Consider the following 12,222-nt stretch of genomic DNA (forward strand, 5'->3'; position numbering starts at 1 on the left):
AATTCTTTGGGTGGGAAATGGGGAAACAACTCTCAGTTGCTGTAGCTTTGTTTTGTAGCTTAGTAGTTGTGTCAAATCCCGACTGAGGAGGACGTAGGGCATGCTACTGACGGTGTCTACAAGAAAAGAAAGCAGGGAATGGGGCATTAATGCTTGAGTTCTTAATCTTTAAAACTTAATTTAAAACATTTTTTTCTATTCAGTCAGCCTCTGCCACTGCCACGTTATTAGTGATCACAAATCCTGGTCTGCGTGTCTCAGATTTTCAATTTTCACACGGCATCAGGGTATGATTAATCAAGTCAGAAATTGACACCAAACATCTATTGGCTCTTTTAATCCAGCTGCTTTCCGATGCTGAAACTGTCATACAGTATTTACAGTTTCATGGTACCCTGCAGGTCATTAAATTCAGTCTGCTGTATTTCAAGGAACCCATTTCATACAACCACTTCCATAAAGTGAACAATGTCCATTGTAGTCAAAAAGACCCTGAGAAGGTTGTCTCCAAGCTTGCCCTGCTGATTAGGATTTAGTGGTGAGTTTTAAATTATTTGTTAAATGTCAGCATTATCCTCTAGTTCTCAAGAACTGTTTTTCTTCTCTGCAATCTATACCCAAGTATTTCTAGAAAAAAAATTTGCATTCCTCTTCAAACTCTGTTTTGATAGGTTGAATAAATCTTGTTTTCCAGTTTCATATCACAGTCTCTGTTGCAGTGTATTTTTTGTCCTTTGAATGTATTGTCCTTTAACAGAGTCATCAGAAATATGTATGATATTCTAGATGAGGATTCATAGTGACACTACTAGTTCCCTTTCTCCATCAGAAACATTTCCACTGATGTAATGGCAACTAGGGTTGCCATTTTCAAAGCTACATTACACAATAGGCTCATCGTCAGTCCTCCTCAGGTACCTATGCATCTTCCCCCCACCTTATGCATTCCCAAGTCCTGCTTACGGGGGGGACAGTTTTAAGGTGTGTGTGGGGGGTTTCCTATTTTTTATTACTTTGTCTCAATACTACTGTTAGACACATAAATGTTAGTCTGGTGACGAGGAAGTCTTTGCCCATATAATTTGTGAGGAAGGTGGTGGTAAAGATATACTTTTGTAAAGAAAAGCCCCAAGTTTAAAAAGTTCTCTGGCTTCCCCAGAAATGTCAGTCAGTACCTGTTGTGCCATGGCTCTGATTCTCCAGTATTCAGCTTCAGCGCTTGGTGAGAGGGAGGGGGCTGCCACCTTTACTTCACAGGCATCTCCACTAAAGCTTTCAGAACCACTGTGGAAATAGCCCAACAGGTTCTATAGAGAGACACAACATCAGACTTTCACTGTGCGTTACATGAAGCCAGTGACTAGTGCTGCACAGCCTGTTTGTGTGTGATACAAGATTCAGAGGGATCTGTCCCGTTACCATCAGCTGGGTACTTGCTGTTTAGCAGTAATTGTGTATTGTAATGCAAAGGCATTACAAATTTTTATGTACTCTGGCCTGTGAATGACTTAACAGGATTTTTTGTTACAAGAAAGACAGTGAGTTGAGAAATAATCTATATGGAGCATAGAGCTACAGCATCAAGTAAGCAGCTTTGTCTTCTGTCTAGTTTTAGCCAATCCAGAGGAAGAAATTGATCAAAAGGTAAGTTTTCACCTACTTAACTCTTCTGATTTCATACTGGCAAGGCAATTTAAAGCCTGGATGGTAAGCAACTAGTGTTGTTCATACATGTTTAGAAAAACTGATTTCAACCTCCATTGTTGTTCAACACCTTTCATGGTGAATTGACAAAATAACAAAAGCTGCCACATAACCTTTATGCTTCTCTTCTGGGCCCTTTACCCCAAAAGTTTTCTGAAAAATGAAAACCAACCTGTCAAAAGTGAGTCTATAACTAGTGTGATTACGTTTTGACTGTCAGCAAAAAGGCAGTTTACCTTTACTGGCTCCAGAGTGGCAGAGAAGGCATCCTGCAAGGCACAACATGCAAGCCTCCACATCTCTTCAGTAAATACAGGCCCTGCTGTCACTAACACGTACCTGCAAGGACACAGGAGAGCGTTACCATGTTCAGAAGGAACTAGACAATTCTTACTTGTAACAGGAGAAGGTTGAAAATGGAACAAAAGGCCTACTCCGTAGCTAGCTAATGATATCCAATCTCCTCAGCTGTTACCCTGACCTATTTTTGTAATTACGCTGTAGCATTGACGGGTTTTTTGTCTCCTTTGCTTTTCCTCTTTCAAGTAGTCATCTTGCCATGACAAGAACCATATATTGTGTAACTATGTAATGCAGTGCTTATTTTGATTATGATTGTAATAACCTGAAGACTGGGAAAGGTACTAATTACCTCTAAAGACCTGTGAATTCCAACAGAAGGACCCTTGATTATTTTCCTAAGGATTAACTATTGACTGACTGCATATAAGTAATGTATGAGTGCTTTTTATGGGAATCATACACATAGTAATGCCTAAAATTACTGGTTCTGAAGCAGACTGAAAACAGCAGGAAAAGGTTGGTAAAGTCTAAAATTCATTATTTCAATAACAAGAGATAGATATATTGTAGACTTCTTTTGAGATATTGACCGACGTAAGCAGTCCACAAGTTCTTCAAAGATACAGACTTTTTTTTTTTTTTTTAATATCCTAACAGAGTGAACAAACTGTGTTACCTGATACAAGAGCAGCCAACTCTGGAAATAATTTCTGTTGGTTCTGCTACACAGGCTACCAGCAACTTGAAAAGATCTTTCAGCATAGTATTGATCATATTTTCATAACCAATATCTATAAGGAAAAGACAGACTGGTTTTAACATAATTGCCTTTTCATTATAATTAAACAGTCTTATTAAACTTACTGTTATTCAGACTTTTGAAAACCAAATTCCTTTTATGCAGTTATCACTGGAGTTCAATTTTGAAACGTGTCATATCAAACTGGAATAAGAACAATCTTTTTGATGTTAACAATATAAAATGTCTGGACTAAAGTGGTACTGTAGAAATCCTGTTAGATCCTGTTTCTGCTAGTCTAGTTCTTTATGATCAAAGTCTCAGTATCTTCTTTTAGAAAGTATAATGTAGACTGTGATGACTTAATTTTGAAGACAGCCCTGCTCTGAGCAGGAGGCTGGACTCAGTAGCTTCCATAGGTACCTTACAATTTATTTTCTTTTTCCATAATTCTAAACCCTATAAAGAAAGAAAAAAAACCCTCAAATGGACAGAAATTTTCAGCCCTCCTATTATATTTGAGCAACCAAAAGCAATGAAACCATCTCCCCAAGTAACTGTTCAGTAACATGCCCCTGACGACTGTCAGTAGACATGTATGTACATACAGTACAATGACATACCTGAGTGTATGAAATTTTGAATGTGCTCCACTACAAGTTCACAGGAAAGGCCAATGGCATGCTTGAAATTAGCAGATGCCACATCCCAGTAAGAATGGTCACCATGGCTGCGATGGAGCCAAAGAGACATCGTGGGAAGAAGAAGATGTACAACTGCATAAATGCCAAATCCTGGTCCTTAAAATAAACACAATTATGGTTGTATATTTTTGCTTACAAAGCCTACATGCACAGCAAATTCGCTAAGCTGTTCCAAGCTTGAGACCAGGGATGATGCTAAAGAAAGCAGGTTCTGAAACATTTTTTGTGGGATGAGAGAGGTAAGCAGTTTGGGATTTAGTTGTGAGGTAATATTATACGAACATTTAGCCAACTGTTTACCTGCTGTCTTTCCCAGCAGGTCTACAGGATTACATGATTTTCTTTTTCCATTTCCTGGACACCAGGCAAATGTTTTCTGTGGCTAGGACATCAATAGAGTACCGCACCTCTTTATTTGTGCAGTAAATCTAAGAGTATGTTCAACAATACTTTTACAAGACGCCTTTTGTCAACATAGAACAATTCACTAACTGGAACAACAAATCATACTCTAAGAAAATCCCTTTCTATTTGAGAATGTCTCTGTGTAGCTCTAGTGTCAGTAACACACTTTACAGAAGTGGTTTTGGATTCTAAGAGGTTCGGGTTAGGGCTCTGCTAGCTCATGTTTTATCAAGCCCTTTCATTACCAGGTGTCTTGGCAACATCCCTCAGCAATTCAAAGAGCAGATCCAAAGTAGGAGGCTGGTGCTGACGGGGACAGTTGGATATGGCAGTTGTTAATTCTTCCAGCAGAATAATCCAGACATTGATAAGGCCTACAAGTAGGGAAACAATGATTAAAAATCATGAGTGAGATACTGCACTGACCACAGGTGGAACTTGTCCTCAGAAAGTGACAGAGGCTAAGAAATTAACTAACTTAAAGATCATGGTTTCTTGCGTGTTCACTGTTGCTGCGTAATGGTTGTGGGCAACAGCAATTTTTTAAATTGCCTCCTTTTCCTTCTCTTTGTATTAAGTTTGTATTTTTTCCCATCCTTCCTCCTCCACATACACCTTGTTCTGGTCTTCTTTCTTAGTTCACTACTTCCACTAGTTCAGTCTTTTTATCTTCAGTTTTGTTTGTTGTTTTTTTTTGCATGGGACATTTTACGTATCTCACTACCATTGCACATGCTGCCCAGAATGGATTGTACTCATTTAGATTATGCTTTTAGGTAAGGAACCTAAGGTGATTAGCTAGGATTTAACTGGCTCTATTTGGTACCCAGAACTGAACAGCAATAATACCTCAGGCTGCCTCACAAGTCATCGTTAGATGTTAAGAGGTCACAGATAGAAGAATATTAAATGTGGATAGGGCAGAACTGGACAACTACAGAACAGCAGTTCGGATACAGGTAGTACTGTGAGTTCATATCTACATTACCAAACATGTATCTCCTAAAATATTATGGGATATAAATAGTTTTTAATAGAATTAAATACCATCTTAATAGAAGATGGTTAGGAACTGCTGCCCTTTAATTTTGCACAGATCACTTAAGTACTTGCTAGTTCCCCATGATATTCTGAAAGACTAGAAGCATCTTGTGTATTACACTCATAATGCTCCTGCAATATATAGTGTTATTCTTGAGCTAAGTCTCCTTAAAAGGCTGTGGGTTTATCAGGCTAAAATGGATTTTATTTTGGTCCGTTTTCTCTGCCACTGGTAGCCATGCTGCTGTAGTCTGTGTCTGCATGATGCTTGTTGGCTAATTATGTTCCAAAAGCAATAAAAAAGGCTGTAAGGGAACTTTGTTTAAGACGTGCTAAATTCACTGACTGCAAGAGTCTTCCTGAGAATCAAGGAAAAAACAGCGAAATCATTACTTAGTAACTGGGTCATCATTTATTTATTCACACCATTTCCACAGGCCAGTATGTATGGTGGCATTGTTTGAAGTCATACAGACTTTAATGATATTTCTAGATAAGGGAACAGCACCAATCACTCAGCATGAAATCTGGGTATCTTCAAATCTGGAAGAACTGAGTATCTTTTAGAAATACCCTCTTTAAGAGTATGGCATGGAATCAAACAAACTATGAAAATACACTGCACCACCATATGGCAAAGCGGGCTAAAACATTTTGCCCCATCTTGGTACTGACTTTCAGCGCTAGAATGCCAGGTGAAGCACTGTCTTCTGTCTTGATAAAGTCAGTTTGCCTAGCAATGTTCTAACACCATTACCAGCTAAATAAAGATAAGGTGAAAGTTTCAGTGCTTAGCTCTGACAAGAGCCAAATCAGAAGGTTTCTTTGCTGCAGGGTGGCATTTTTATTTAGAGCAAGCAAGACATTAATAGGCAGAGCCACTTCAGAACAGCAGGCAGCGGTGCTCACCTCAGATGGGGAGACCCTTGGTCAAGTCCCAAGCCTGACTCAAAGCAGAGACTTCAGTGACTTGGGTCTCCCACATCCCAGGTGACCATCCTAAAATTTCCAGACAGAAGAAAACCGAAAACAGAAAGAAGAAAGTAAGAGTTGGTTGTTTTTTTTAAAAAAGCCCAACACTAGGACTTGCGGTTTGCTTTTTTCAGAAAGCAGCTTTTCTCTCCTTTATCCAGGGTAGCAGTGGAACAGGACAACCCATGTGATGGAACAGCCTATATAAAATCAGGTACCACAAGTCATTCTGTTGAGGCATGTGAATGAAAGGCATTGGAGTCAGCCTGCTTTCTGCCTGGTTGGAGCTGGCTCTTCACAGAGGCGGCCAGGTCAGAACAGCTCAGTAGTTCAGATATTCAAAAGCATCTATACTGCTTTGAAGGGCCATCACTAGTCCAGAAGCAGTAAGGCTGCATTCCTGTACCGCTTGGCTCTGCACAGATCTAGTTCATCAAGCACCTGATTAATCCACAACCCACATAGCCACACAAATAATCAAGAGACAAATGCTGCTGGTTTTTCTGGAGGTCATAGTGCTTTCTATGGACTATAGAAATACACCATTTAGTTCAACAGACCACAGAACATAAGTTTGGAACCGTATTTAAACAATTATTCTTTATCTTTCTAAACTCCTACTCAACAGTGGTATTTTTTCTGTTAAAGGAAAACCTGCCAATATAAACCTTAAAAGGTTTTCACTACTTTACTTCAGCTGTAGTCCAGAAAGTATTTTTGTGTTAGCTTTCAGAGATACAAACTCGTTGTATTATGCATATCAGGATAATGAACATATTATCTATTAAAATAATATAATTTTGTCTCAAGAGAGGGGCAGTATTTTTCTTCTATCGAACTGTATCTTTTAACGTAAAGAAAGTGACATGACCTGAACTTTCAAGTTCTGTGTGCATGCGAGTGTGGGTAGACAGCAGGGATATGATAAACTATGAAGTTTTTACCTTCCTTTTTGCTTTCAGCAGTTGGCAAAATTTACAGTGACAAGTGGAAGAAGCAATTGATTGATTCCACATTTACTGTTTTTAATGCACTTACCAGTGTCGTCATCAAAATCAGAAAGGATGCACTCAATGCCATCCTCACTGCTGGCTGACTGCTCCTGCACTCTTCGGGGCAAGTTAACCAGCCGGCCACTGAGGAAGATGGGTTTCAAGGGCATTTTATAGATTTTGGCTAACAACTTGAGAAGGCAGGGGGAGGGGGGTGGGGAGGAGGGCAGGGAGGGAAGAAAGAGAAGAAAAGATAAATATATATGGGAAAGTTTGTAAAAGCTATCACATACAACATAGGTAAGTAAAATAAAATAAAAGCTACAAAAGCAGCATAATCTCAGCAACTGTTCTGTTCATTCCGCAACAGTGTAAGTGAAGAACAACTAGAGGCATAAGTCTTCTGTTCATTTACAAGTAAGGGGTGTCAGGGGGAGAAAGAGAGGGAGAAAAGCAATTTAAATAACACAGTCTTGGGAAGTGAGTGTGGTCCCTCCTCATTTCTGAAGACAAATGTTACTACTTACTGATTGCACCTATGACCTAAAAAGCTCCGCTGGCTGTACACAGAAAATTTTGGAGCTCTGAAGGAGTAAGTAAACACTGACAAAAGGACCTGTACAGGTTTACTTCAGAGCTTCATTGCCTGGGTTGTCCATTACATAACAAATGCAAGTTTTGCAGAATTGTGCTATAGCTGGGACGCTACCAGTATTTTACCAGACCTTTCTAAACCATGTATTTGCAATATACAGACAGGATTTATTTTTAACATCCTTCTTCTTCTACTGGCTAGTTAAAAGGTGTAACCAGATAAAAATGGCTGCTTCTTTAAAAGAGGAGAAAATATTTCTTCCTCACTGTGGACTGGGGTTTGTAAGAATGAGGAAGAGTGATGTGATACACATAGCACATACATAGAACATACATTAGATATACACACAGATATCCAACTATATTTTTTTAGGTGAACAAGATCACAAGTACAGTTTGATATGTCTGCTGCTTATTATTCTGAGCTGCCTTATTCTTTCCTTCTCCTCTCAGCCTGTGTACTGAATCCACCCATTACTCTGAATTTAGATATTAAGTCCTTTCAGCTACAGTGATATCTTTTGTTATACGTTTGTATTGTACCCAGAAAAAACATGGCCTGGGTCCAAAAAAAAGACCTCCAGGTACTACAGAAATACAAACATTATAAAATCAGACAAAAACTATCCTAATAACCCTGGATAATAATCCGTAATGTGTGCAAGGAGATTACAGGAAACATGCCAGCATTCCAGCATTCTAATTGTTAGAGATTTGCCCTGAGCTTCAGATAAGTTTTCATGGTACAGATAAGCTGCTGCTGCGTTTTAGAGGGTGTAACCTGTTGCTGTTCTTCAGATCTGAGAATTCTCGGGGGTTTTTGTTCTCCATTCCCAACACTGTTTATGGTAACTATTTAAATAAGAATGAATGTAGCTTTGAATATGTCACTACTAGGTTTTGAACATTCACACTTTCCACATGCTCCTTGGGTCTGAGTGTTTTTACCTCCTCAAGTTTTCCAACATTACCTGCCCTAGAAGGTGTAAGATTCCTTCAGATCACACTTTCCTTCTGGCAGTGCAGGTTATTACCATCAGGCTTACCACAAATCCTGTGGTATTCATGCAAACCAGCTAACCATTGATGCATAGCCCAGAGTTTAGAACAGTTTCCTAGGCCAGCTTAGTACCTGTGTAAGATTGTCCACTATACCTGAGAACATCTCCTGAGGTAATCAAGCGCGGGAAGGCACAAGTCTGTAGATGCAGATCCTAATCCTGGCACACAGTCACCCATCTCCTTACAATCTACTTCCCCTGCGGACAGGAAAGGCAGCATTGGGAAGGACAGAAGACAAACAAACATAGCATTAGTTTTCCTTTTTCATTCAGTTGTGCCCTAATGTCTGAACAGAACCCAGAAAACATCTTTTGTTTGATCTTATTAGATGACAACCAGATGACCCTCATACAAACAAGAGTAATATTGGTCACAGTTTATACATGGACTTTTATATGAATAAATGCTTTAATAGATACATGCCTATTTAGTAACTCTTTAGTAGAGCCTTTGGGAGTTCTTATAATCATACCTTATAGTCATCTGTCATATTGACTCCCACTTTTTTCCACAAGTGTATGAATTACTTGCTCAAATTCACCCTTCACTCAATTAATGTACTCATTTTTTTCTATTCATTTGCACCCCAGTGCCCTGGCAAATGCTTCTACCACAAGTTTTTCCTTCTAGTTTATTTACTTCTTAAATACAACATTTTATGTTTTGTGCCACAATATTTCCTTCTACTAATTCAGATGTCAAGGTCTCATAGTTTCAGCTGTAAGATGTCCTCAGGCTCTAGTGTCTCAGTGTGACAGGTATTACTAACTCTGTGGCATGAGCAGTCTCCTACTTTTAGGTCAGCTTCACTAAGAGTATTAAATAAGCAGGTCAGTTCCAAGGCGTCCTGTTGCAGAGCTCCTCCCTGGATAACTCCACTCACTCCACTATCTTCCCTGTCTGCACAGCCTGTTCTCCTCCCCTCTCAGACAATGTTCTGCCCATTCTAGAATATCTGGCTCAAAACCATTTTTCCTTTTTAGCCAAATCTGAAGCTTTACTCAATACCTATATACATTAACATTTTATTGTCTTAAAAGCTATTCCTCTCATAAACCCCACAAGATTATATTAATACCTTTTATTAAATCCTACTTTATCTCCTTTGACTGCATTTATTTGCTTTTTCTATGCCCTTAACTGTTCCCTCCATAATGCACTTTAAAGTCTTGTCTACTATTGAGATCAGCTAAGTCAGACAGTGAAGTCTGAATCCTTTAGTTTTATGTTAAAATGCACATAAATGCACATAAATATTTGTTATTGCCTAGTACTGAAGTATCTATATGTATAGTAGACTATACAGAAGTCCTACTGCCTTTAATACAAAAAAAAAAGATCTTGCTTTTTGACATGTGACCATAAAGCAGATAAGTTTATCTCATGAAAGCACGAAACCTAAAGAAATATGACAGGCTTTTAAGTTCTCCAGAAGGAACACGAGTTCCCTCTACTGGTACTGGCCATGCAAGTTTTTTTTCTCTTTTGTAGTAATAACTATAATTCTGGTCTGTCACCACAAGCTGAATTCTGCACCCATTGAAATCAATGGTGAAACAGCTTAATAAGATGAGCTAACGTTAAAGACTAGGTCTGCTGCAGTTAGGTGCTTCAATTAAACCCGTCACTTACAGACCTAGATACCTCTGTGCATTAATACACATATAAAACACAAAAGCCCCATTTTACCACTCATTAGAAGTTTTGCAATTTACGTAAGGGGAAAAAAAAAAGAAGTCATTGCTACAGTTCAGTGAAAAGGGTCAAATTCTAATGATCAAGGCAAGCCAGGGAACACATGGGGGCAGAATGACCCAACATCATTTACTTTTGTTCTGAAGTCTGGTGAAGCACCACAACTACTCTGCAGGGTTACCTTGACTTGATATGCCTAGTCTCCGCTGCCCTCAGTAACACAACAAAGAACACCTAACCATGGGAACAGAGTGTTGTTAGTTGCAAAGCTCATGATCTCACTGAAGGTTCAGCAGGTTTTCAGCACTGCATATGCCAAACTACTGCTGCTGCGGTGGGCAAGGCTAGAAAGGAGCCATATGGCTTTGACCACCGAATGCAAAACGTACCGTGTTCTGTTGCAGACAATCCATGCTGTCACTGCACAGTGCCAGCCCATTTCTGCAATATTCTGGGTTTTGGTGTTGGGTTTTTTATTATTATTTATTTCATTATTTAAATTAATATAAGCAAGTCCTGATGAAAATTAAGATCAAACGAAGCAGACATTTAATAGTGAGATGCATCTCTGCTGCTACAATAACTTGAAGAATTGATACCATTAAAAATGTTCCTGAAATAATCCCTTGGTCTTGATTTTATTTTGTTAAAGTATTCTGGACTCAATTTCTTGACTGCCTTTCTCTTCCTTACCATACTATGTATTACATGACTGAATTCTCCTATTCTGCAGGATCAAGTTTGACACACCGTGACTTAATAGCATAATAAGAAAATGAAAATATTTACCCAGTCCTTTGACAAACTTCATAAGGCACATAATATAACTGGTGGCAGCGTTGGCAAAGACCTGGATGCTGTCTGTGTTTAGAAATGCTTCAAAGACATCAAACACCGGAGCCTGGCGTTTCCCTGTGGAAATAACAAGATGAGAACTCTTCCCCATCCGCCATAAAGGTAATTTTCCAACAGTTTTTCAGCAATTTAACTGAATCTGTAGAATCTCGTCTGTTCTGGGCAGAGACAGAAATTAGCTTAGAAGTAAAACCTCCTCTTGCTCCAGAGGCAACTCTGGTAGCCCTTCACAGGAAGAAATACAGACTCCCTCCTCTGCCTTACATCTATGAAGAGTGTCAGCTGATGCCTGCCCAAATGGTAAGAGCAGGTTTGAGCTTTTCAGCTCAGGTGGTTTCTGGTTTAGTTTTTGATAACTGCCAAGATGACAGCAGTCACGTGGGAAAACTATTCAGACTGTACAGTAACAGAATAGCCTTGCTTTTCCTAAGCAGATTATCAGTCTTCAAAAGCTGTATACACTTGGATTTAGCCATTGACCATAACAGATCTGAAAGACAAAATTTAGGAGGAAACCATATCCCTTACATGTGACCTGTAACATTTCAAAATACCTTCTAGTGTGGCAAAAGCACAGCTTTAAGTGATTTTCTCATACTACTCAGTTTCCATACAAGCAAACACCTCTAGGAGGGATGCAGAATTATTCTTACAGCAAACATGCCTTGTAAAAGTGCTAGAAATTTACTGCCTTCTGATTAAGTGCCTGGACAAGCACTTGCCTAGAGTATCACACTAAGTTACCCTGATCTATAAGAGTGATAGGTTTCACATAGTTAAGAAAGACAGTCCACATGAGACGCGGTGGTTGTACACAGTATGCTTTTCTTTCTCTAGCAGGACAGTAACAAGTGCCCAGCCAAGCTCAGCACTCCTGCACTCCTGTTTTGCTCAAAAGTATTTCAGTAGGTTTGAGGCATTTCTTTCTCATTCTACTCATCTGCCAGAATCTAGAGGATAAAAAGTCAGAACAATACCTCTGCTTTCCCTCCCACCCCAACTAATAAACCAGATACTTCAGTACAGTCCTGAAGTATCGCAGTGCCGCTGCTAAGTGCCACTGTTCAGGTAGGGCGTTTAAATGGAGTTATAGTTAGTTATTATGTCCCCAAGGAATAAGACAGGGAAACAAAAGCACACATGAGACAGTCAGTAC

At 39.2% G+C, this 12,222-nt stretch overlaps 1 protein-coding gene across 1 annotated transcript in view; it reads right to left on the reverse strand.

Moving 5' to 3' along the window:
- The window catches only part of ARFGEF3 (ARFGEF family member 3), a 96,637-nt gene that overhangs the window by 13,270 nt on the left and 71,145 nt on the right, over positions 1–12,222 (reverse strand). Inside the window, exons 24-31 of the mRNA XM_056343657.1 lie at positions 11,001–11,123; positions 8,610–8,713; positions 6,907–7,051; positions 4,101–4,229; positions 3,370–3,546; positions 2,684–2,798; positions 1,941–2,043; positions 1,176–1,307 (exon numbers count right to left, since the gene is read on the reverse strand). Of these exons, the coding sequence (XP_056199632.1) occupies positions 1,176–1,307; positions 1,941–2,043; positions 2,684–2,798; positions 3,370–3,546; positions 4,101–4,229; positions 6,907–7,051; positions 8,610–8,713; positions 11,001–11,123 (1,028 nt within the window). The remainder of the gene's footprint in view (positions 1–1,175; positions 1,308–1,940; positions 2,044–2,683; positions 2,799–3,369; positions 3,547–4,100; positions 4,230–6,906; positions 7,052–8,609; positions 8,714–11,000; positions 11,124–12,222) is intronic.

This window comes from Falco biarmicus, chromosome 6 (genome assembly GCF_023638135.1).
Source record: "Falco biarmicus isolate bFalBia1 chromosome 6, bFalBia1.pri, whole genome shotgun sequence".
NCBI classification, from domain to species: Eukaryota; Metazoa; Chordata; class Aves; order Falconiformes; family Falconidae; genus Falco; species Falco biarmicus.